This window comes from Colletotrichum costaricense, assembly GCF_030867565.1.
Source record: "Colletotrichum costaricense strain IMI 309622 chromosome Unknown Scaffold_14.1, whole genome shotgun sequence".
NCBI lineage: Eukaryota > Fungi > Ascomycota > Sordariomycetes > Glomerellales > Glomerellaceae > Colletotrichum > Colletotrichum costaricense.
This window is the reverse complement of record NW_026848243.1, coordinates 781,809-805,438: the sequence shown is the minus strand read 5'-3', so window position 1 is coordinate 805,438 and position 23,630 is coordinate 781,809. Positions and strand designations below refer to the sequence as shown.

Genomic DNA, 23,630 nt, shown 5'->3' with positions numbered 1-23,630 from the left:
AGGGGCCCACATTAGGTACTTTCGTCGCGCGCATCTTCCGGTCGCATCTTCAACTCCAAGCTTCCTCTACCAACAACCTGACCTCCAGCCACACAACTTCAACCTCTGCACCCAAAGTCTAGAGGCGCAATGGCTGCACCCAAGGTGTACGTATCACACGAGTTGCAAGTGTAAATGCGCAACGTTTGAGACTAATCAAAGCTTTCAGAATCGTTTTGGGAAGCCTCAATGGCTCGCTGACACCTGCCTTCACGAAGCTCGCGACCCTCCACGCCAAGAACAGCTTCAACTTTGCCATTGTCACAGGCAATCTGTTCAGCAGCGAAGACGATACCACTGTCGATTTACTTCTCAACGGTGAACTGAAGGTCCCCCTTCCTGTCTACTTCACTGTCGGCACAGCGCCCCTTCCCCCAAAGATCGTTGCTAAAATCGAAGCCGACGAGGAAATCTGCGAGAACCTCCACTTCCTCGGAAAACGAAGTATCACGAAGACGTCAGAGGGGGTCAGAATTGTCGCACTCGGTGGAAGGCTCGACAAAGATGTGGTCGGGGGGCAATCCAAGGAGCAGCACCTCCCGTTCCACACAGCGGACGATGCGAAGTCGCTGAAGGGTGCAAACAAGGCCGACATCCTACTTACGACCATCTGGCCATCTAGTATCTGGACAGGGTCCAAGGTCGCTCTTACCCCAGAGAACCAGGCAGCAATTGAAAGCACGGCTGAGGTTGCTGAGCTGTGTGCGACCCTGAAGCCGCGATACCACTTCTCGTCTTCACCCACCGAGTTCTTCTACGAGCGAGAGCCTTTCGTGCACCCTCTCGAGGAAGGCGCAGAGGATGCGGCTGTCACTCGCTTCATATCGATGGCCCCCTATGGAAACGCAGCCAAGGCGAAGGCGCTATATGCATTCACAATCACCCTCAACGAGACCAACGTCGAGAAACCCGCCAACTCTACTTTCACGCCCTTCAGCCAGAGAAAGCCAAAGAGGCGGGCGCAGGATGAGGGCTCCTACAGCCGCTTCGCCAACGGAGACGACGATGGCCGCCATCACCGCCGCGGAAATAAGCGCCGACGTCAGTCGCCTCCTCCCGGGCCGGACCGGTGCTTCTTCTGCTTAAGCAACCCCAACCTCGATACCCACATGGTCTGCACCATTGGCGAAGACAGCTATCTTGCTACTGCCAAGGGCCCTCTAGCCACATCCCAGACCTTTGAGGAGCACGGTATCAACTTCCCTGGCCACGTCATCATCACGCCTCTCGCGCATACACCAACCGTTCACTCCTCTGGCGTCGAGAGCTATACCCCTGAGGAGGCGGAGAAGACCCACAAGGAGATGACCCGTTTCCGCGAGGCCCTCCAGGCCATGGTATCGGCCAAGTCGAACCGCAAGCTGGGTGCCATCACCTGGGAAATCAGCCGCGGTCGCAACATTCACGCTCACTGGCAGTTCCACCCTATTCCCGCGGACTTTGTCTACAAGGGTCTTGCCGAGGCCGGCTTCCGGGTTGAGGCCGAGAACCTCAAGTACCCCGAGTTTGAGAGCCGCGAGATCTCGTACGAGGACCAGGCCGACTTTGGCGACTACTTCCGCATCTGGATCTGGGCAGACGACGGCGAAGACAGAATTAAGGGTTCTAGTCTCGTGATGAAGCTCGATCCCAACATGCGCTTCGATCTGCAGTATCCGCGTAAGGTTGTCGCGAAGCTCCTCGGTCTCGAGAAGCGTTTTGTCTGGCAGGACTGCACGCAGACTAAGGAGGAAGAGGAGAAGGACGTGGCAGCTCTCCGCGAGGCTTTCAAGGAGTGGGATTTTGCGCTTCAGTGAGGCGCGCGGCACATTTAGCGGCGATATCGAAGGCGTTTGACAAGTTTGAGCATGATTACATCATTTTCCTGGCATGGCATTTGGCATGGGTGGCGTTTGGGGGATACCCAGGTAACCTGCATATCTTTGCTATATAAGCAGGCCAGCAGTGGGAAGAGATTATCATTTGGCTTTTGAAGGTTACTTTTTTTTTTACGAGCGGAGGCATATCACAAGGAGCAGATCTATCCATGGCTTCTTTCGAACCGGGGATACTGGGGAAAGCTACGTTGCTTCATCGCTTAGGGGCTACGTTGGACCTTCATAGACAGGCGAGTTAGGCCTCAAAAAGTTTTTCTGAATCGTTTTCATCATTCTTGATCTCTGGTCAAATTTCATCTCTGCTCATTTCGCCGAGGCATGTGGTTCGAGTCGTGGATCCCATCACGGGTCCCATCACGGATCCCAATTCCATTCAAATCATCTTTCGAATCTGAGATGAAGCCAACGATGCAACGATGCAACATAGCAACCGTAATGCCTCGTTAGAAACCCCCACAAAAACAGCTTTTCCCATCATGAAAAAGAACAAAACATGCGCAAGCACGGCAAAGGCGCTCTCGACGCCCGAATAAGCTTCTCCCTTGCTTGCCGCCACAAATGGACCCCTGATTTGTCTACATACTATCCATCTTAGGCAAAACTATCCATACGTGCAGGTGTCAGAGCCTCTTCGGGACATACCCGCAAGGGAGACTGAGACCAAGACCTTTTGACTTGGTCCCATTTCCTCTCACCGTTTGCCACTTTTCCCCATTCTCGAGATTCTAACCTCGGACGGGAAAAGATTCAAGACAATAGTGACATGCAACTGAGATGGCCAAGGCCATCTTGCTTTCCCGAAACGCAAAGAATGGCCTTCTCAGCGGCAAATCACCTTTATACGCGGAACTAAATCATGAAGTTCACACACTAGACTCTTCAGAATCCACAGCAAAAGTAGTGGAAACAGCACCTAGTCTCCAAGCTATACGGCTCAAGAGATTCACACAAAGAAAAAAGGACTCGGCTGAGATGTGACTACCCATAATTTGAGAGATGACAACAGAAAGCCGAATCACAACTATTGACATTCTCTCGCCGTATCCCCCAACGACGCTCAACTACCCACCTACTTCAACTGCCCACCTCAAGATTGGTGATTACGGCATCTCCCACCTCTGAGACAAAGTCTCGCCCAGGGAAGAATGTAGACCACAACGGAAGTGGCTGAACTCTCTCTCTCTCTCTGACGAAATTTGGCTCACTTGACTCGCTTGCATCGTTCATCCTAAAAGAGAGAGAAAAAAAGCCACTGACGAACCACCACGCAAGGGAGAGAGAGAGAGCGCGGCTCAAGAACAAGCCACAAAAGAGCCCGAACCCCAGCCCAACAACCAAAAACAAACAGCCCAGCTTGTCCGGACCGAAACGTCTTTCTTCTTTCCGTCCTTCTTGAACCCCTTCGGTGAGCTTTCCTATTCGGGAAGCACAAGCCAAAAACCTTTGGTGCTCTGGCGGCTCTCAGGTTCAGTCGGTGGTGTGAGATGATCTGGCCTTGTCTTTTCGGGGCTACTTCTCACCTAGCACGTGTCTTTGGTAAGGTAAAGTAGATATTCTCTCCCCCGACGCCGAGTCCGTAGAACAAACGAAAAGGGACAAAGAGAATAACGCTGAAACCACACCAAAAAAGCTGTTGAGCGGCTGGCTTGTAAAATTTCTCTAGAGCCTACCTAGTTACCTTTGCCCCATATGGCTTCAAACAATAGTACCCGCACAAACGCACAATACAGCCGCTCATCTAGCCCGGCACCAGAAACGTGTCTGCCCGCCTCTAACTCTAGGCTACTCTACTGTTGCCGTCGCCCATCGTTGGACGGGACGCTACTCCTCTTTGAAAGATGGTCTGTCACCATCTATTCTCCTCTTTGTCTATCGAGAACGAAGAAGCCGGTGAGGGATTTGTGTTGAACAAGGGGGAAGAACTTATCCCTCTGCAAACTCCGAGTCGTGCGCGCCAGCTCTCGACCATGACACGACACGTTCACAAAACCCTGGGCCGGAAACGGCAACACGCCGCGTGGTTGTTTGAGTTGGATACTTCACCAGGCAAGGACACCTTCGCACGCACCATACTCGTTATTTTGTATGGAGTCTATTCATCTCTTTGAATTCCCATGTAGCGAACATCACAATAGAGAAGGAAAACAAAAGGTTCATTACCTTGAGCTCCGGACTCGGTCAAGTGACTAGTCCCTCTCCTCTCCTGGAATTGAAATCTGCCCAAGAATGCTCCAAGAAGACCCTTCCTCTCCATCCCTCAACGGGGAAACAACAAATTGTATCAATGAATGGATTTAGCATACCTCCTCAGCAGTCAAAGAAAGGACCGTTGGGCCTGTATCACCGCTCGCTCGCGCGGTCGCGTGCTTACGCCCACCCTTCCCTACTACCCCCAAAGAAAAGCCACATCTTGACATTCTTATCCAAAAATAAGCAGCAGACGTTAGGCTGATGGGACATTGAGGCTGGCGGGAGAGTACGAAGTAGGGGGGAGGGGGAGGGGGAGGAAGAGAACAAAGCCACCCCTCCCACCCTTCCACGCTAGAACATTCGGCAGAACAACCCAAACATCTTGACCTTCAGCCCCCCCCCCCCCCTTACCTATCCCACCTAAACCTCACGACACGCAAAGAAAGGCAAAGCCCGAAACAACCCCAAATCCCAAAGACTCTAACAATAGACCCTCAGATCCCAAACGCCAAAACGGGGAGAAAAACATATACACCCAGAAGAAAGAGAGAAAGAGAGAGAGAGAGAGAGATCCTAGCGCGGAGGCTACGTACGAACTAAGGAGTAAACTCCGACCCTAGCTTCGGGAGATGAAGAGGGGACCGAGCAACAAACAGACCAAGGCGTGCGAGGCTCTCACTTGCATCATAACCGATCCGACAAACCCCAATCACTCACTACTCATCATTCCATTGGGCCTTGCTTAGGGAAGAATGGAAGGGGGGTGATGGGACCGAGTTTGATACCACCGTCATCTGCCACCTGCCAAATCTCACCGTCCATCTACAGTCTAGACAAGGGTTGAAGCCTAAAGGGGGAAGAAAAAAAAAACCACAATGTCACAGAAGACCTCGCTTCGGTTCGAAGAAAAGAACACCAGTCAAAGCTGACGTTGAATCGTGAAACTCAAGTAGTCCATACGGGTCTCGCGGTCACGGGAGCTTCCCTGCACAGTAGACTATAGGGAACGGATAGAGCCTCAATACGAAGTCTAAAAAGACACATTCGTGGGGGACGGGCCCCCGAGTTTCGAAACACCCCATAATCCACAGTTCGGGACGAACCAGAACAACCACAAAACCTCGGACCTCAAAAGTTTCGCACAGACAATCCAGCCATCAGCCGGTGCGATCTCAACGGCTTGAGGTGTTCATCGGGAATGGCTCAGACAAACGCGCTCGCGCACAACATGTAGACAAGCACGCGCTCGCGCGCGCGCATACCATCACAGCCGCGCCTTGAGCACGTGTCTCACGAGTCCAAGCAATGATGAGCGTGTTTTTTTGTTTGTGTGTATTTTCATTCAATTGTTATGAGCTAGCCCACAATGATCCGACCATGGACCATTGGTGTTTGGTTGGCAATTTTTGGTCTTTGCATCGCCAGTACTGTACAGAAAGAGGCAATGGATTCACCCATGCCGGTATTGCACCAATCCAGCTTCCAAGCTTGCAGTGCTATCTCCCCCATTGGCCAATGTTACAAGGCATTCCCAAGCAACTGCTTTTCATCCACTGTACTAGCTTCTCCGCTCTTTGCATGCGTTCTTTCGCAGCTACTCCTACAATATACACAAGGAGGTGGAGTCCTCCCTAAAGCACAACCATCGGAAGAAAAAGAGGTCCGTGGGGCTTCTGTTTTGAAAAAATGTAAAGGGAATGGGGTGTCGAGAGGTCTGTGAGTGCCATCCGATGACAAGGATGTCGGGTATCCGGCGTTTGGATAGAAAGGTGTGTGGTATCAGGTGAAGATGGTCAATGGACCGAGTTGAGCACAAAGGAAAAAGGGTCCGCCGATGGAGGGATGGTCCGAGAAATAATACTCCGAAAATATGTGGAGATTCCGACAGAAGAGCAGACAGACCGAGACGTCATACTGAAATGCTCCCGCGTCTGAAATCTGTGGAGACAGACAAGCGGTGGTGGTGTTGTTGTTGTTGTCGTTTGTTTGTTGATATATGTGTGTTTGGTTGAGGACCATCCTCCTCGGCGGGATGCAGAAGTCTTTGACAAAGGAAAAAGAAACAAAAAAAACCAAGGACAATGCTGTAAAATGCCGACAGGGAGCCACCCCAAGATGCCAGATCCAAAGTGGACTCCGTACAACCATATCAAGGCGATGCGGGGACAAATATGCCAAATGCGTCTAATGCCGGGTTGCTGGTTTTGTTGTATGTTCAAGTTGCAGAACGAGGCTCATAACGAAGTTCTATTAGCGTAACAATTGAGGTCATCGCGGCCGTGAGCGTTGCGTTAGCTGCTGTGTAGTCCGGATTGGTAAGGGTGGAAATATAGGCAGTCGAATCGAATAGGGGTTCGTTGAACATGTGCAGGAAGAGACGCGAAAAACATCGACAATCAGGCTGCTGTGGTTCGCCCTATTAGGGATGTCGAGCAAACAGTCGACAAAACAATGGACAGCTTCGAAGTCTGCGGAGACCTCGAATTCCCCCCCTTGCCAAGCAAGGAGATCTCACCCCTCCACTATGTGCAGCAGACAGTGGGTGTGAGAGGGGCGCAAAAAGATGTATGTGCTAGTAAGACGCCATGCGTCGTGCATGGCATCGCTCGCCGAGGATTGGAGAGTTGCCAATCATGGCGATGGGATCTTGCCGGAAGCTGATGCTGGGTCTGAGGCCACTGGGGCGCGCTGGAGCTGTGGGTGATTGGTCGACGCAAGAGTCGCGCGAGCCAAAGGCGAACGTTTGCGCTCTGCCGAAGCCCTTGCGAGGGTTCTTGAGGCGGCCAAGTTCGCGTTCGCAGGTGCGCTGGTGAGCCTCATCCGACATTTCCACGTAGTTTTGGGGATAGCAACGGCAAGGGTGCTCGGCGTAGAAGCCGCTGTATCCTCCTCCAAGAATATACACGTCAGGGTATGTGAGTCGCGGGTAGTGCTCGGCGTTGACAGTCCTGTCCTCGGAGCGGATATGGCGAGCCATCATGGGGGCGCGGTGCGCCGAGTATTCGCAGTGGAAGATGAGGATTGTTCTTCCTTGCATGGGGTGTTGGATCAGCTGGGAGGCGAGGAGGTCCTTGCTGTTGTAGTTGACAGCTCCGTCAATGTGTCCTCCGTCGTACTCGTACTCGAAGCGGCAGTCAATGATCATCTTCTGGTCGAACTTGTCACTGTACTTTCCGTCCAAGAGATCAATCATGGTGGCCTTTGTTATCCGGGGAATGGTGTCCGTGGGGTCATCGGCGAGGAAGTGAGGCAAGATGGGCTCCTGGACATCATCGGCATCCATGCTGGTAACAGACTCTGGGGTGGTAGGCGAGGAGTCGCCGCCTTCTGACTTTGCCTTGGCAACATCGCCAGGGTGCTCAAACATGCTCAAAGAGCGACGGAACTGCTTGCGGGGACGCATAAAGGGATTTGAAGGGCGACGGCTGTGACCGTTGCCAAAAGGGCTGTTGCGGTTACCAGAGAGGCTGGAGAATTGAGGACGAGGACGAACGGCACCAGGCACGGCAGGAGTAGGGCTATTCGCAGTCTGAGGTCGTCGTTCTTGAGGAGGTGATGTAGCATCGAAGCATTCTCCCAGGGACATTGCGCTGTTCATATGCGTCAAGCGATTCTCACCAAATCGGAAAGTGGGGAGCTGGGTGTCTGTGTTGGAACGGCCGGGAACGCCACTAGTCGAGTAGCCTTTCATCCGAGTCAAGGAGGGCCGGCGCAAAGCTGGCTTTCTCCGTCTGCCCCCTGAGTTAGACGCGACCCCTTGAGCTAGGAGGAATGTGGCAATCAAACTTACTCGGCTACCAGTGGCTTGGGTGGCTCCAACGACGCCTGCCGAGGAATGGGGGCTGGCGAATCCAACATCATCTCGTCGTCCTCGCCGGTTGGGGTTGATCCCGGGGTCGGTGACGTTATCGCGATCTGGGTCATGAACGGGAGCTTGTGCGGCAACGGCGAGACATCCATCAAATCGTGGGCAGGTGACGATTCGGGCAGAGGAGGCGTAGTCACGTATTCTGGTCTCACATCAGCTTCCTAGTCCCATTTCCTCTCTTTTGTGCTTGCAACCCATAGAAGAACGTACCGTAGGAATCCGCGTCACTCATCATGTTTGACGTGAACAAGGCACGACGAGGTGTGGGGAACTTGGGACTAGACAGAACGTTGTTAGTTGACGGTTTTCCAGACTGAATGTATTGGATGCACGTCATCGTACCTCGCCTCGGTATCCAGACGGAAGTTTTGTGAGAGATCGGCGGCCAAACTAGCAGCGGGCGAGGAACCGTGAATGTCCTTGACATTGAAGTAGTTGTCGGGCCTGTGAAGGTGTTCGCGCAGACTGATGGGTACGGCACCAGCGAAGGTGTTGGGGCGAGGGCGGAAAAGATCCTTATTTCCCCAAGAAGGAACTGCCATGGGACGGTGCATAGCCGCCAATGGTGATGAAGCTTCCATGATTGTGGTGTGTGGTTGTCGGGACCCGATCGTGGGAAGCGAAAGTATTTATTGCGGGTGGTGATGGGTGTTAGTGGTGTCTCTTTTTGTTTCTTTGGTGTGAGTGCTGCGTCCAAGACGATACTCGATATGTCGTGACGAAAAAAAGAGGGACGATCGTTAAGAAGAGGCCGCAATAAGCGAATGTTGCAGCAAATCCCAAGATGAATATCTGTTTTAGCCGTTTCCACTCAATGGAGAGGGAACAAGACGTCGCGACGAGTATGAATCGGAGGGCGGTGGTGATGCAAGCTGTAGAGAGAGGCCTCTTCGATCTCGAATCGAGCGTCGATGTTGGCTTGATGGGATTTCGTGGCGGCGGGGGTTTTTCGGGAGCGCGCGTGCAACAATGCAGCTGAGATCGAGAAAAAAGAATGGCCGTTCGTTATTGCGTCGGTGCAAGCAACATTGAATACCCGAGGAATGAAATAAACTGCGTCCTATTTCTCCTTGATTCATGAAACGTATTTTTCTTCCTCCCAGAGAATATCGGTCGAGGTCGAAGTCGATATCGAAGTCGAGATCGAGGTCGTTGGCGGCGTCTCTAACTGGGGGAGAGAGAGAGGCGAGAGAGGCCGGCGGTCCACGATGGGGGCCTTGGGTGGTTGCAAGGGGAACAAAGGTGGGCGGATAATCGTAGGTGGGAGGGAGGCGCCTTTTGCATGCAACTTCTTTCTCGAACAGAAGAGAAGAGAAAGAGCGCACCGAAAAGACTGACCGAATCCTTAGTGCCGGAGCAGGAGCAAAGGCAAATGCGGATGCGGTGCGGGAGCTGCAGTGCGGCGTCGGTGTTGAAGGTGCGTTTCGGAGGCTACGACCCTTTTTAGTTCTTTGCTCGAGCTACGCTTTTTCGGTGGCCGAGCAGGAAGGGATGCTGCAGTGATGCAAGGACGCAGGCTGCAGTGAGTGAGTGAGAGAGAGAGAGAGACTGGCTTTGCTGGTTGGTACTGAGTAGCGACACAGAGAGAGAGAGAAAAGATCCGAGTGTACAGCAGTAGCACCGGACAAGCAATGACAAGAGAAACGAGTGCAATGCCTTTGGGTTATCTAGTGCTGGCGCAGGGACGGGGAAGAAAAAACGTCAAGTAGTTTCTTCCAAGCGTCTAGCCTTCTTTTTCTTGGATTCCTCTTTTGCTTGTGCTTCTCTTGTTTCCTCTTTCGGCTTCGTTCTCGTCCGTCTGGTTCTTCTTCTTCTTCTTGTTCTTCCTGATTACCCACAATGCCCAACGGGGGAAAAGCAGTAACAGACGCAGAAAAGAGCAATCAAACGAGAAAGACGGAAAATTAGAAATAAGAGTCGTGAGTTGAGTTTTTTGCTGGTTGAGTGTGTGGACTGGCCAACAGAAAGGGCGGCGTCGAGTTACGATATTGGTCGTCGACGACAGTTATGCGATACGATGGGAGGACGATTATAGTGTGGTAGTCCGTGGGCGTGAGATGTTGGTGGTGTGTAGTAGGATTTTGGGTGCACGTTGAGTACGATAAGTTGTAGAGAATGGCTGGACCTGGAGACCTGGGCACCTAGGGATGATTCCTGAACTGAACCTCTCTGATGGACCTAAGAATAAAGGTATCCGTAACTCTCTAAACCTACCGTACCGTCGGACCGTTGGTGGTTATGGTCGGGGATGAAGGGGGGAAAGAAGAGAGAGGGAGGGAAGAGGTCGGAAGAAAGAGGAGACTAGAGGTTTTTGAATGAAGGTGTGGTGTGTGTGTGGTTGACTGGTCGTGGTGAGCAAAGTATGGATATGGATATGGATATGGGTTTGGGATGGGATGGGAACTGGGTGTGTGTCTTGTCTCTCTCTCTCTCTCTGTCACTCTCTGGAACCATGGACCATGGATCAAGGTGTGTAGTGTACGGATGGTGTGTGGTGTGTGTGGTGTGCGTGAGAGGTGTGGTGTGCAGCAACCATGAGGTGTGTGTGACGGGATTGGGACAGGATGGGATGGGATACCTGGGATGGGGATGGGGATGGGGGATGGGACAAGAAGCAGCAACCAAGCAACCAGAAGCAGGAACCAGGCCTCTCTGGGAGTCAGGATAGGATGGGATGGGATGGGATGGAACCAAGGCAGACGCCGCACACAGCAACGGTGCTATGTACCACCACTACCACCAGTCTACCACTGCTACTTTGCGTAGCCGACTAGGTAGGAAGAGTGTATTAGCGACCAGACAGACAGCCGCCAGACAACGACGACGACGACGACAACGGGAGCGAACGAAGAGAGAGGGTGTGTGGATGGAAACCTGAACCAGGTCCAGGAAGGCAACTCGACGGGGTGGATTGAGACTTGACCGGGATGGGGGATGTCACTGTCAGTTGTTGCTAGCCCAGGATGGTCAAGATGGATGGGAACTTGGGAAGACTGGAGCTGGACGAGCTGGAACAGGAACCACCAGCAACGAGACAGGAACGGGTACAAGATGACATGCCGGGACTAAGCATTCAGACCAGCAACGACAATGTACAATATCAACTGAGGTACACCAAGAGAGAGAGACACAGAGAGAGGGCGAGACATCTTACATACGCACAGCATAGCAGTCACGCAGAGCACACTGCAGCCGCCGACGATATCCCTCCACTCTTTCTGCTCCTCCTACGCAACCTCAATCTCAGTACAATGTACTTTTATACAGACAACAATTCTATACTATGAATTGTCTCCATGGCTCGCCTCGTCTTGCTCCTTGCCTTGCCTTTCTTTCCCTGCTCTAGGTACGGAGCATCTGGCCTTACGACATTGGATGCCATGTCTGATGCTGGACTTTCTCTCTGAGCAACCAGCGCCAGAACCCGGTACAAACCCCCAGCCAAGGGCCATCAGCTCCAGAACCAGACACTCGAACAGGGAAGCGCCAAACGGGGGGGACCAGCCCAGACTACGGATACCTTACGTAGTACGGCGTAGTGAAGCCAAGGTGCGGATAAGGTAGAGAGAAACGACCAAGGGGGCGGTACATGGCTGTCTGTACGTACCTGGCTGTGAGGTGTGCTGCAACGAGTACGTATCTGACAGCCAGTACGTACCCTTCTTCGCGATGGGACATTCCCCCCTTCGTCGTGGAGCCTCCTTGGTGATCTTCCTCTCTCTCTCTCACTGCGCGTAACTTCTGGTGCGATGCCCACCCAACCGCGACTTGAAAGTCAACTTTGAACTTGGTTGTCAGGGGAGATTTGGTTGCTGCTGCAGCTACTGCAGGACTTGCAGCTGCATCAGAGCTTCTGGGTGGACGGCAACGACAGGGAGTGTGTATGCACCAGATGGAGATGGAGATGCAGATGCAGACAAAAGATGCAGATGGATGGGGCCCGGGTGTCTCTCTCTGCCTTGCCTCCAGGCTCTGTGGCTCTCTTGCTTGCTTTCCGCCGTTTACCAGTTGCAGCAATCTGGGCTTGAACCTTTTCCCTCTCAGTCTCCGAGGTGGTGTCTGGTGTCTGTGTGGTGTATGTCTCTCGCTCTATCTTGACTTGTCTCTGAACTGTCACTGAGTAAATGATACTGCAGCCAACTTGCATCGATGCTGCTGCACAACGTACACTAACTCGCCTTCACTCACTGCCATTGGACGTAAGCAACATGGCATGACCCTGTAGGTCTCTCGTCTGCGGTCCTTCTCTGGGACTTTGCTGGCCATTTACACAGGGCCATTCCTGGTAATACATCCGCACCTTATTCTAGCGTGCCTTTTTTCCCAGTCTTTTCCTCGTACCCTTTCCCCCCCACTTTACACGTTGCCAAGGCACAATGTGTGTGTGTGTGTGTGTGTGTGTGTGTGTGGTCATTGAGCTGAGAATATCTTGCTTTCTCTCCCGTTGCCCTGCGTTCCCTGGTTCTCTTCTTCGGCTGAAGCATCAATCGATTGTCAGTCTTCCAGAATAAAAACAAATGGTCGGACGGCAGAAGCTTCCAAGGCAGAGGCAGAGGCAAGAGAACGACCCGAGCCAAAGAGCACGTGGCTCGAGGTACGTACCTGGAAAGCAGGGCAGGGCAAGGAAAAGGAAGACTTTCTCACCTAAGATTCCTTCCAGCTCGTCGGTGCCTTACCTTGCGTCAAGGTAGAAAAGCCGCGAGCGGGCATAACTAAGGTAATGCGCAACAGCAAAAAGGTTATCTGTGCTGTGCAGCAAACCAAGGAAATCGAGCAGAATCGTGCCAATCGCACCAAATTCCGTCTTGTCTTAGCCAATGCGCTTCGAGCTTTGCCCGTGTGGTGCCCTTGGATCCGATGCACAGCACAAGCAGCTGGAGCCAGCACAAGCATTTTCATCCAGCAGCAAGTCATGGCCCCCCAAAAGCAGGTACGAGTAATTCCTCATCTCGCCGCCATACTGAGATTGGAGAAGACTGGTCACCGATGCTCCGTACCTTACCACATCTGCGAAGAATACACACAGGTATCCGTCCCGTCCACATGTCTCTTGCAGTCACACACCCCCAAATCCACCCAGCATTACCGACATGAACCACGCCCGCGCCCACATTCGCCCTGTCTTCTCGCGAGGTACGTGACGCCGTATGAATACCAACGCTGTAATTGGGTCTCGCACCCTCCCAGCTAGGGACCCTTCAGGGGCGGAAGAACTGGATTCGACTCCACGAACATCCTCCGACGACTCAGGCGCCCAACAACGCCGTTGCGGCGTACAGGGGGCCCCTACTTTGGCACCAATCCCCTGGGGAACTTTCCCCCCTTACAGGCGGTTGCCGCAACAATTGACGGATTTACAGCGGCTTCGCCTGAATGTTCCATCACCCCACTGATGGCCGCTGGCGGCTTGCCCTGGAGCGTCGAGTTCATGCTCTATCGGTTGAGGCGTCAGGGGCATGAGGGGCTCTCTCCATCTTCCCATCCGCCCTAAACGTGAGCAACCCTTCACTGGGGACTGGCGTGCTTGCTGGCGTGCTGGGCTTCCCGTCTGGTCGCTAGGAAGTTTTAGGGCCCGACGCAGTGTGCACGTACTCTACTCGGTACGCCGTAGCCCGTTGACTCGGTAGTATCGGTGGCGCCAAAAGGGTTAACATGTTTGATACGGAGAAGCGCGAGGCCTTTCGTGGTCTGGTCTTGGTCTTGTTCTCCAGTGATCGGAGGCGGTCTCCAGAAAGCTCGAGTCTGGAAGTGGTTCTCGTGCTCAGTCGTCACCCACCTGACCGGCCATGTTTCTGTCTGGCGTTAGATTGGAAACTCCCCGAGAAGAGATTTTGATGTTCTGTCCGCAACTTGGTCTGTGGGCAACATAGCATACCGTCCCTGAGTCCCCGAGTCCCTCAACAGAGGCCCGCGGGGTGGTCTGTGGTGTGCGGTGCAGCCGTGGACTGGAGCACCCGGAGCTGGTCGCTGGGCAGCTTTCGGAACGGGATCCAGTAAACTCGCCATCAAACCAGTGTCACGTTGGATGTTGGACCCGTCGACCCGTTGCGGACTTGCGGTTGCTGCAGCATCTTGAGGCTAAAGGTATCCGTAACCCGGACCGTAGTGATGGTCTTACATGATACGGATACCAAGCGTCGAGAAAACCCTTTCTGATCCCCGCTGTTTCCCATGGTAGTGAGGCGGAAGAGAAGGAAAAGAACGGGTTGCCCAGTGGAAGGGTCTCGTAGCCCGGTGATCCGTCTGCAGGGAGAGAGAAAATTGAAGAGAAGAAAAAACCGTGCAGCGGACCCGGCGCCGACCCAGATGCTACAACCTGCGGGGCCTATGAGGAAAGTGCGGAGTGACGAGAGGCGAGGTACCTTCCATGCGAATCCGTACGGTAGGTCCCTTCCTTCTCCCACGCCTCAGCCATGGAAGGAAGTCTCCAGGCCTCTCCACCTTCTGTAAGTGATATTGGCAGGCACTGAGTACCTTGCCTAGGTAGTGTACTTACCTAAGGTACTCTACACAGTACCTAGCTAAGGTATTCCTTGAGTCCTTCCTGCCTCACAATGGTCAAACCTGAGGTGTACTTGTAAGGCTCGACTCTAATTTGGAAGGCACCAAGTGTCCAATGGAAGGAAGTCTTTTCCTTCCACTTCCATTCAATTATTAGCCAGGAACAACCAACCTAAGGCAAGGGCGGTTTCGACCCCGTTGAATGAATTAAACGTTTTTGTTCCTTCTTTGTGCTCCTTGTGCTTTGTGCTGTTCCTCTTAGTGCTGTGCAAGCTCAAACATTCATACAATTCAGCCCAGCTTTCCAACAAAGCATCTCTATGCCGCACCTCTGCTTCGACTTATTGCCCGCAAGCGTTCCGTCTACTACTTGGTCCACTTGTTGGACAATTGCGATTAATTTGGCTCTCCCTTCCTTCGGGCAGAAAGCACCATTTGCGAAGAAGCGCCGGGCCCAGCGAAAAGCGGTATCAACTTTCGACTATCTTCTTGGCTTAGTGCAACAAGCCAGACGCAATCCCAATGCCAGTCCGACTCGAGTACCCTGACGACAACAGCACATCGAATATGGCACAGCTCCAACGGAAATCACTGAGGATTCTCTAGATACGAGTCAACCACCGGTCCATTGAACTGTAATCCGAGATCCAAACGACGCGCACAGGGAAACACTACGTGCAGAGGACCACCTACACGCGCCTCCCGTGATCCATCCATATGGCAACGACATGCGTCTACTGCAAGCCATCGTCCGCTCGTCCCTTTTTGCCCCCAACGGCCGCAGTCATCCTTTTACCCCTCCCCCCTTCCATCAACTAAAGACTGATTTCACCGTCGCCCCGGCTGTGAACTACGGTATCTAGTTGACGATGGCCCCCGTGTGGCTGAAGGCTGGCGCTAGGCTATCCGAGAAGCCAACTTCTAAGCGCCCTTCACACGAACCTCGAACCGAATCGACAGAGTCAGCTTCTACTGTCCACGAGGTTGCTTGAGGTGCCAGCCGACCTGCCAGCTGGACACTGTCACCTCCAAAATGCCTCTCTGCCTAGCACTAGCAAACCTCACTTGGCAGAAGTGGGCCTAGGCCGTCGACTTACATCATCGCCCGGCGCGGGAAACCATCAGATCAAGTTCAGCACCGCTGACAACGCCGCACTTCAGCACCAACACCACCGCCAGTGACCATCGCGAGCCTGGAAATGAGCGGTGAGTTGGCGTATCGCCCTACTCAGCTGTCCCCTGTCCAGGGTGTGTCTTACTACAGAGCACCTCCTAATACTTCGGCAGTGCACTGGACGTGCGAGTATGTACTCTTTCACATAGGTACGGCTACAAACACAGCATTCAGAGACAAGATAGTAGCGGCTTGTCTCTCCCGTCTGTCGCCTGTCTGCCAACTCACTGACTTTTATCCCCTGCTCTGAGCAACCGGCTGCTTAGCCTACCAGCATTCAGGGTCTGGAGCCAGCAATTACATCAGGCGCCGCCTTGCCTATTGTGTCATCCGCTTCCTGCACCTTAATCGTGATGCTTCCATCCTCATTCGCCAGAAGACCCCGGACCACGACCTCCATCCTCATGTTGGACACAGGGTTGGCAAGGCTACCTCACAGCAGCGGCAGAAACGGAAACGCCTGGCGGCTTTGGACAGGGCTCCCACGCCCATGATCTCCCGAATCTTGCCCGTCTCGTCATCCCTTCAGCTTGGGTTCACCGTTCAGGCCACACGGCACACCAAGCTTGCTACTCGGACCTGGTGCTCCCAAGCAACCACGCCCCCGGAGGCATACACAGTATGCCCGAATCCAGACCTATTGATGTTGCCGCTGCAGGCAGGGCACATCCGCTGCGGCCGACACAGGCGATGACATTTCCGGGGCGTCAGCAAACATCTGAAGTGAGACTTCAGGGCCCTAAACGACTCCTTGCTGCATTCTTCGGTTGCCGGGTCGTAGCCTGCGAGAAGGGTCTTGCTTGAGACAAGGTTGGAATAAAATGGCGTGGTGACTATGGGCCATGTCAGACTTTTTCCCCCTTTCTCTGGTACGGAGTACGAAAAAACTCGTGAGTGGCTTGTTGGCCGCTAATTATTCACAGGCTTATCCCGTCGACAAACAAGCCATCAATGGGGATGATACTGTACAATTGTTCGCTAATTCGGGACGTAGATCCTTGGCTGTGATACCCTTTTCGGACCCAGTCTACATTCCTCTTCCTACAGATACACAAGACAACAGCATTCCTTGGTGACCTCGAGATGGCCTCCCAATGGCCCGCATCAGTGACATGCACAGAAGGTCAAAACGTCAGGGCTGCAGGAATCACAAGCCCAGCAATGACGTAGATTTGGGTGTCGAGCATCTGCGGTGACCTTGCTCGTATCCTCCATCTCGAAATCCTGATGCACTCCGAGCGAATCTAGACGGCCCAGCTGTCCGGCCAGCGAACGGGGCCCGAGCCTGAGGAAAACCGGCCCTGCCGAGTTATTCGGTCTCTACCGCACCGTACGACAAGAGCCGAGAAATGGCAGATCTGGCACATAGGCTAGTGTACGGAGTCGCGTCGTGAGACTTTACACTAAACCCATCAACATAGCTGAGCATGTCTGCAAAGATTTTTTTTCAGCACTTGCTCGAAAGACCCTGCCTCCACAAAGCGGATCTCAGCAATGATCCGGCAACGACCAAAAGGAGGTTCCGAAGACAGGAAGAAAATTCGAAGGAAAAAAAAGAAGTGCTCCGTACATTAATGACCCGGTAAAACCCCCATCGTCATCTTCTCCCCACAGCAACCAACGGGGCCGGCCCTGGGCTGAAGACGTGGGATCGGCTGGGATCAGCTGGGCTTTGACTAGGGTCCGACAAGGGGGCATCGGCAGCTCGCAGGGCTTCACCTCCATCTCCGCCATCGCGACTGGCCAGAGCTCTCGGCCGCTCTGCCTCAAGTTCTCAACTCTCTCAGCCAAGCCTAGGGCAGTCCCTCGCTTTCCCCCGCCCATCGGCCCAGTACGTGACCCCGGTCCTGGCCCCGGCTTCTGTCTCGTGCGATTTGTATGTATGCGTGCTGGGCTAGACTCCGCTCTCGTTACCTACCTGGGAACCTCAGGATTGCTTATCACTGCCACATCGTCCCGTGCAACCCAAACTTCAAACCGACCGCGGTCCTCGAATAAACAGTTTGGACCTGCCAGAGCCTCTTGTTCACACCGATTTGGCGTTGCAATTGGCTCGCTATCGGTCACTGGGAGAAACACAGGGTCTAGCGGGCGCTGAGACACTGTTCTTGCGGCGCTGGCACAGCTGGCTTACAGAGCATCCTGTTTCGGAAGGCAAGTGGATACACTGTAAGCACAGATGGAGCTTGGTGCGTGGTAATAGCTCGGGGAGCTTGGGAAGAAAAGAGACACACAGAAAGAGAGCTTCGTTAGAGCTCTGCTGAAGCTTCGAGCTCGGCCTAGAGCTGGGTCTGGGGCTGGGGCTGGGGCTGAAGCTCGGAATATTAGCAGACACCAAACCCGGACCAGGCGATGCACCGAGATGACGACTGACAACGACCGTTCTGACAGAGCAACAGAGTTCGAGTCTTGCCCCGGTTGTCCATGTCGACTCCCTGATAGTGATCCATCCAGCTGGTCTAGGCCTGGGTCTTGGCTTACCTGGCTTGACTGGCTGGCGAACAGACGGGCGAATGGCAGCTTGCCCTGTGATCAATGGCGACGCCAACATCAGCGGCGCTGGTCAAGCATTTGAATGATGCGGATTTGACGGCGCGACACTTGAGTTCAGGGCACGGGTGTTGAAGGCTGCCAGATGCCAGATGCCAGTCAAAGTCTGTCTAAGACCGGCTGGCGGTGAAGCGGCACGCTCAGTCTTTCATCTCCACAATGAGCACCGTGCATCGAGGAACAGCGATAGAGACATTGGTTTTATCGCACGTCGGTACGTGTATCTCGCTCAGTGGTCAGGCCGATCCGAAGCCGGCGGCTGGGGAGATGAAGGTCGCATGGTGGTTATCCGAGTTGCGACATGGTCGCAGAAGCGGCCGGTGTTTGTCTCCAAGGACACAGTCAGTTTGGATCCTTCTGCGTCTCGTAGACTTGTTCGACGGGGCAACAGAAGCAACAGGGGAATCGGGACGAGCAAAGATTCGGGCGCCAGTCCCATATGCTCCCCCGCCTACAGAGCACACTACCGCGCGGCGGGCTGCAGATGTGCTGCATAGCTGATGCGCGTATGCGAGCTCGATGCAGAAACTGTGCAGTACCCACGGATACGTTTGGATGGATAGTCGATGAAGATGGATACCTCGGATGCAGAGCTGCACTTTGCATTGCGGACAGATGGCCGGGCTGCATCAAGCTGCTGCAGCTACTGCATGCAGTCCAGGTTTCCAGAGTATTACAGCCATGTTTCTGATGCTCCGCCGTGTTGGCCGGCCCGCCCTAGCTTCCACAGGGTCGAAGCTCCCCCGGCGACCGCGGCTGTCGACGGTGAGATGCTCCAGCTTCTTGCAGGACGAGTTACGCACTCACGACTCACGAAGTGGGGTTGAAGAAGCTCTCGATACAGGCGAGACAGGCTCTCGTGCCTCTCGTTTTCCTCTGGGACGACATGACAACATCAGCAACGGCAGGATCCTGGTTTGAAGCTCCAGAGCTCCACTTACAAGGCCCGGCCAAAGGCATGTTTGTCATATTTCCGTGTGCACAGAGGTTTGGGCCAAAGAAGAACCCCTCTCGTTGGTGACCACCATGCAGCATCCCCGGCTCCCTCGAGACGCCCGCCGTCTTACTCTGTAGGGGACCTTTTGTTTACTTTGGACTGTTCTTGGAAAGCTCGTCTTCAAAAAAATCAGCTCGATCGACAAGCCGGCTTTCGGCCTTGGGCCAACCTTGACCGTGAGCATGACCATGTTGATCACCTGGGCGTCTCGAAATAGGATTGAAGAATTCCATCCCGCCAGGGGTTGCGCAACAATGGATGAGGCTCACGATTTCAAGAATGGACGAAACGGTCATATAGCTCTGGACTTCGCTTAAAGGGCCGATGCCATCGTCAACCCTGTTGATATTGACCGGCCTACCCTGTCTTGTTCCGCTCCTAATCTACGGTTGCTTGGTTAGAGAAAAAAAAATCGTCCATGGGTCGCGTCCCTATTCACCGAGCCCTGGAACCCCGCGACACTTTACCGGACGGGTACACTACGAGCGAGAGGCTACGCACAGCCCACTCATCCTCCCGATTCCAAGCCACCGGCTGCCATTGGCGCACTAGCGACTGGCGTTGGGATCGTGATTGCGAGTCGACAGCTTCAAGTCCAAGCGGGTGCACAGGCAAGTGCACTTGGCCGTCGGTGAAGGCGGGTGGAGGAATGTAAATGATCACTGACAGTGAGTGTGGCTGACGCAAATTGCCATGTCGAGCTTGTCTGATCTGATGACGGGCCGCCGCCTTGGAACTATTCAGAAGGGCGCCTCAAACCTTGTGACGAAAGTCGGAGCTACGGCGTTATGCCTGGCGCCATGGAGAACATCCTCGGTGCTACAAGATGAGTCTCCTTTCGCGTTGCTCTATCAATCGCACGAGCTTCACGCCAACAAGGGTTCAACACGAACAGGTCAGCGGGACCAACTCCTGAAAGCCTTGAGAGTGTAAGATGAGGATGCTCAAACAGCAAAATGCGGATGAATCATCCGAATACTCGGTATCCAGCATCGCCCGATCCCGGGCCAGGACCAAGAAGCGACCGAAACCCCAACACCACCACGCCACTCCTCCATCAATGCGGTCGGAGAATTACTGACATAAGCTGGTTGGAGGCACGCCGCACAACTACTGATTGGGTTGCGATAATACATACGCATATAGCCCGATCGCGATTTGACTCATCAGACGCGAGAAGGAAATTCGAGAAGAAATGGGCACAACAAAAACATGGTCTTCAGGCATCTTCCCATGCCTCAAGACATGGTCTCACCCGGCATTTACACATCGAGAAAAACAAGGTCTGGCCATCATCCATGACTTTGAGGCTAACAAGTCAAGCTTGCGTATCCGAACTTCGTACAAATATGGGCGGCGACGTAGAGGGCGATGTGAGAACCCCCCCATCGGCCATCTCGATGTAAAAAAGCATCGATCACGCACCTCCCATCCCGATCACCTGCGGCCGGTCTAGTCCGGCTCTAAAACAGACGTCATCCTCTCGGGGTCAAGCCTGGCAGTGATCGTCAAGATTCAAGAACACCCCCCGGCCTGCGGCCCCTCCCCCAAGGCAGAGCGCTCGTCTCGCCGTCGTGTATCGAGATCCTGCTTAGCCGGGCCGTCATTCTCATGCGGTCACATCGTTCTTTTCTGGAGCATTTGCACAATTCGAAGCATCACGACCATGGGTATACTGGATCCAGTGCCAGGGCCGCATCGACAGCGACCCCGTACCCATCAACAACCGGAAACAGTGCCAATCACTAGAGAGATGGCTCACACGTACGACAACATGTCGGTCAAGCTTGACCGAAACGAGAGGGGACTCGACTCGGAGGCGAGAGAGAGCGACAGATGCCACCGAGAAACAGGATTGGATGGCTCGCCTTGTTTGTTTATTCGCGCGCACAAGACTTGGCCTTCGGCGCTACCAGGCCGTGATGCCTTGGATTGATGAGGCCGTCTCGCGCTATTGAAGATTACCTGCATGATAGGGAAGACAGGCATCGGAAACAATCCAATGAGGCGTCCCAATGCACTCGGGAGCTGTCAGAGCCAAACTTTCAGCTTGAATTTGACATTGATAGAAGGTTTGCAAGCCTTGTCGTACGCCCGGTATAGACACATCAGTCAGTGCCGCGTGACAGAATCCGCGATGGCGTTGTCCCCTCCCTCTCCCTCGGGTCTCCGTGCCCCTCCTCTTCCCCTCTCCCGTTCCTCAGCTTTACTTGCGCACACAGAGAGAGCCATCACTGCTTCCCCTCTTTTGCCCCTTGACCCCTCCAAGACCACGATCAAACACCTTTTACGCGGCCCACCATGGATAACGTGGAGAAGCAGAGAGTCGTCGCTCAAATCCTGCTCACATCGTTTTTCGTCTCTGGCTGAACGTTTGAGGATCGTCTCTAGCCTTGGACCCAGTCCAATGGACAAACGGTGCCGTTTAGGCCGTTATGGAGCTCTTTCTTTGTCTCGTCATCGTTGGTACGGCTATGGTGAAGCACGAAAGCGGGTGCAGACGGCGCGGGCGCGTTGCACCGCGGGTGGGAAGCAAGCCACTCTCCATACTCAAGTGAGGGGAATTTTCCTCGCTCTCTCTTCTCGTTGGCGGGCACTTTGTTTACAAACTGCGGTTTCGCGATTCATGTCAACAATGGGCCCCTGCAGACCCTGTTTCTGGATCCTAGCTTCAACGCGAAGTCATGTGTTGGTTCACGTGATGTCGACAAGGATGGTGTCTCCAGCAGTGACGTCTCTAGCCGCCGTCATCCCGGTTTGGCAGCTGGTTGGACGGTCCGGTTGGGCGAACCTGGTTCAAGGTTGACGTTTGGTGCTGTGGTAGTGGGGGAGGGAGGGAAGAAACCGACGAGGGGGGAGAGGTTCTCGAATGGGACGTGCTGATGGGACAGGAACCAGGAACGTCCGAGCGGAGCTTCAGCTCAGGTTTGGGGGCTCAGTGGAGTCGGCATCCCTCGGCATGGCTCGTCGTGTACGGACGAACTCCGATTTTCGTTCATTCTTTCTGCGGCTACGAATTGCGGATAACATCACATCATTGAAGCCGGGAATCCATCAAGATGACCCCCGGGTTGTGAGGGTCAATACAAGAGAGGCGCCGCTTCGCAACTGCTGACGATACCATGATGATGACAAGGCTGGCGAAGGATCTTGGTGTCAGCGCAGGGGGTGTTTACTCTATGGATAGAGCTCCTCTTTCATGCTTCCTTCACCCCTCTTTCGAACCTCTCTATCTTACAGTCTCAATCGTCGACCCCGGAACCACTGGATGTTGCTGGGCTGAGACTGACTCTGGACTTGCTTGGAGAGCATGGGATTCTGGGACTGGGTTCCCCGCTTTCGCTATCAAGGGGAGCTCTATTTCGGGGCGCAGCAACCACGGGCAAACAGCTCCCAAGCACCCAAGCTCCCAAGACCTCACCCACTTGGTTGATGAACGATTCCTCAGCTCTCGGTTAATGCGATACGAAGATCCAAAGTTGGGTCGAAACATGTCGCCATGCATGCGGACCGGGGACTGATAGTTTCTCATTAATTGTCCGGCCATAGCAGCTACCGACACAACCGACCTATGCCTTGGAGAAGCAGGGCAACCCGCACCGATGTCTGAAACGAACGATATCACCCGGTGAGCCGGGCCCGTATGCTCTGTTGCCCGTCTGACCGACGGGTCTGACCTGACTCTTCCATTCCCCGGTCCATGTCGCAGCAGGAGGAGGAGCAGCAGCAGCAGCAGCAGCAGTCTGCTAGCAACGGCAACAGCTGGGCCAACACCACAGAATCAAGTCGGGATGAACGAGCTTCCGGAATAGGCTCTCCACCGCCGTTCTTGCGTCTGAGAGTGTGAGCCAACGCAATGCCTTGAACGATGTTCACACGTCCCAAACCAACAAGGCATCCGAAACTCGCCAGTCACAGTGATTCCGCGCGCATTGCTAGGCGAATGCTACCCTAGCCTCGAGCCACCCACGTCGCGCCTCCAGAGGCGAACAATTGTCCGATGGGCTTGTTCACGGTTCCCGCGACGGCTACAGGAACATCAGGGTCTTTTTTGCGTGCTCGCTTGTCTTTCTCGCCGCCTCTGGAGCCTTTGGGCCCTTGGCTGTCTTCTTCTTCCCCTCCCCCACATCCCCGAGACCTCAAACATCCTCTTCTTCCCCCTCCCAGCCTCCCACTGCCCAGGTTTGTCAGGCTACACAAGCAGCGAAACAGGTCGGGCGAGACCGCCACGCCCGCGCCGATATGAACCGACCGGCCGGCCGAGCCGCCGTTCAGAGTCCGCGTTGGTGCAAAGTTGTTTCTGATGGCGGCGGCGACCTAATGTCCGCAACATTCCTCCCCGGTGGCCGTTTTGCCATTGCGGTTGATGCGGTATGTAGGTGGGCAGACCCCTACTTCTCAGGGACGCTGAGCGTGGTACAAGACCCTTTTTTC

General features: G+C 54.1%; 6 protein-coding genes across 6 annotated transcripts; 4 read left to right on the top strand and 2 right to left on the bottom strand.

The window, feature by feature from the left end:
* Positions 1–129: 129 nt before the first annotated feature.
* On the top strand, positions 130–1,835 carry CCOS01_12164 (uncharacterized protein; the record flags this gene model as incomplete). Its single annotated transcript, XM_060460313.1, has 2 exons — positions 130–146; positions 209–1,835. 2 exons carry the CDS (start codon positions 130–132, stop codon positions 1,833–1,835), a joined length of 1,644 nt encoding a protein of 547 aa, XP_060309256.1.
* A 3,715-nt stretch (positions 1,836–5,550) lies between these two features.
* CCOS01_12163 (uncharacterized protein) lies at positions 5,551–5,826 on the top strand (the record flags this gene model as incomplete). The annotated part of the gene is made up of 1 exon (XM_060460312.1): positions 5,551–5,826. One exon carries the CDS (start codon positions 5,551–5,553, stop codon positions 5,824–5,826), a length of 276 nt encoding a protein of 91 aa, XP_060309255.1.
* A 59-nt stretch (positions 5,827–5,885) lies between these two features.
* On the bottom strand, positions 5,886–6,254 carry CCOS01_12162 (uncharacterized protein; the record flags this gene model as incomplete). Its single annotated transcript, XM_060460311.1, has 1 exon — positions 5,886–6,254. The coding sequence occupies one exon, from the start codon at positions 6,252–6,254 to the stop codon at positions 5,886–5,888; it is 369 nt and encodes a 122-aa protein (XP_060309254.1).
* A 424-nt stretch (positions 6,255–6,678) lies between these two features.
* On the bottom strand, positions 6,679–8,555 carry CCOS01_12161 (rhodanese-like domain-containing protein; the record flags this gene model as incomplete). Its single annotated transcript, XM_060460310.1, has 4 exons — positions 6,679–7,837; positions 7,897–8,116; positions 8,185–8,252; positions 8,317–8,555. 4 exons carry the CDS (start codon positions 8,553–8,555, stop codon positions 6,679–6,681), a joined length of 1,686 nt encoding a protein of 561 aa, XP_060309253.1.
* Positions 8,556–15,203: 6,648 nt separating this feature from the next.
* On the top strand, positions 15,204–18,022 carry CCOS01_12160 (uncharacterized protein; the record flags this gene model as incomplete). The annotated part of the gene is made up of 8 exons (XM_060460309.1): positions 15,204–15,330; positions 15,637–15,798; positions 15,901–16,268; positions 16,573–16,614; positions 16,697–16,815; positions 17,264–17,529; positions 17,775–17,818; positions 17,981–18,022. 8 exons carry the CDS (start codon positions 15,204–15,206, stop codon positions 18,020–18,022), a joined length of 1,170 nt encoding a protein of 389 aa, XP_060309252.1.
* A 3,311-nt stretch (positions 18,023–21,333) lies between these two features.
* CCOS01_12159 (uncharacterized protein) lies at positions 21,334–22,002 on the top strand (the record flags this gene model as incomplete). The annotated part of the gene is made up of 1 exon (XM_060460308.1): positions 21,334–22,002. One exon carries the CDS (start codon positions 21,334–21,336, stop codon positions 22,000–22,002), a length of 669 nt encoding a protein of 222 aa, XP_060309251.1.
* Between the last annotated feature and the right edge of the window lie 1,628 nt (positions 22,003–23,630).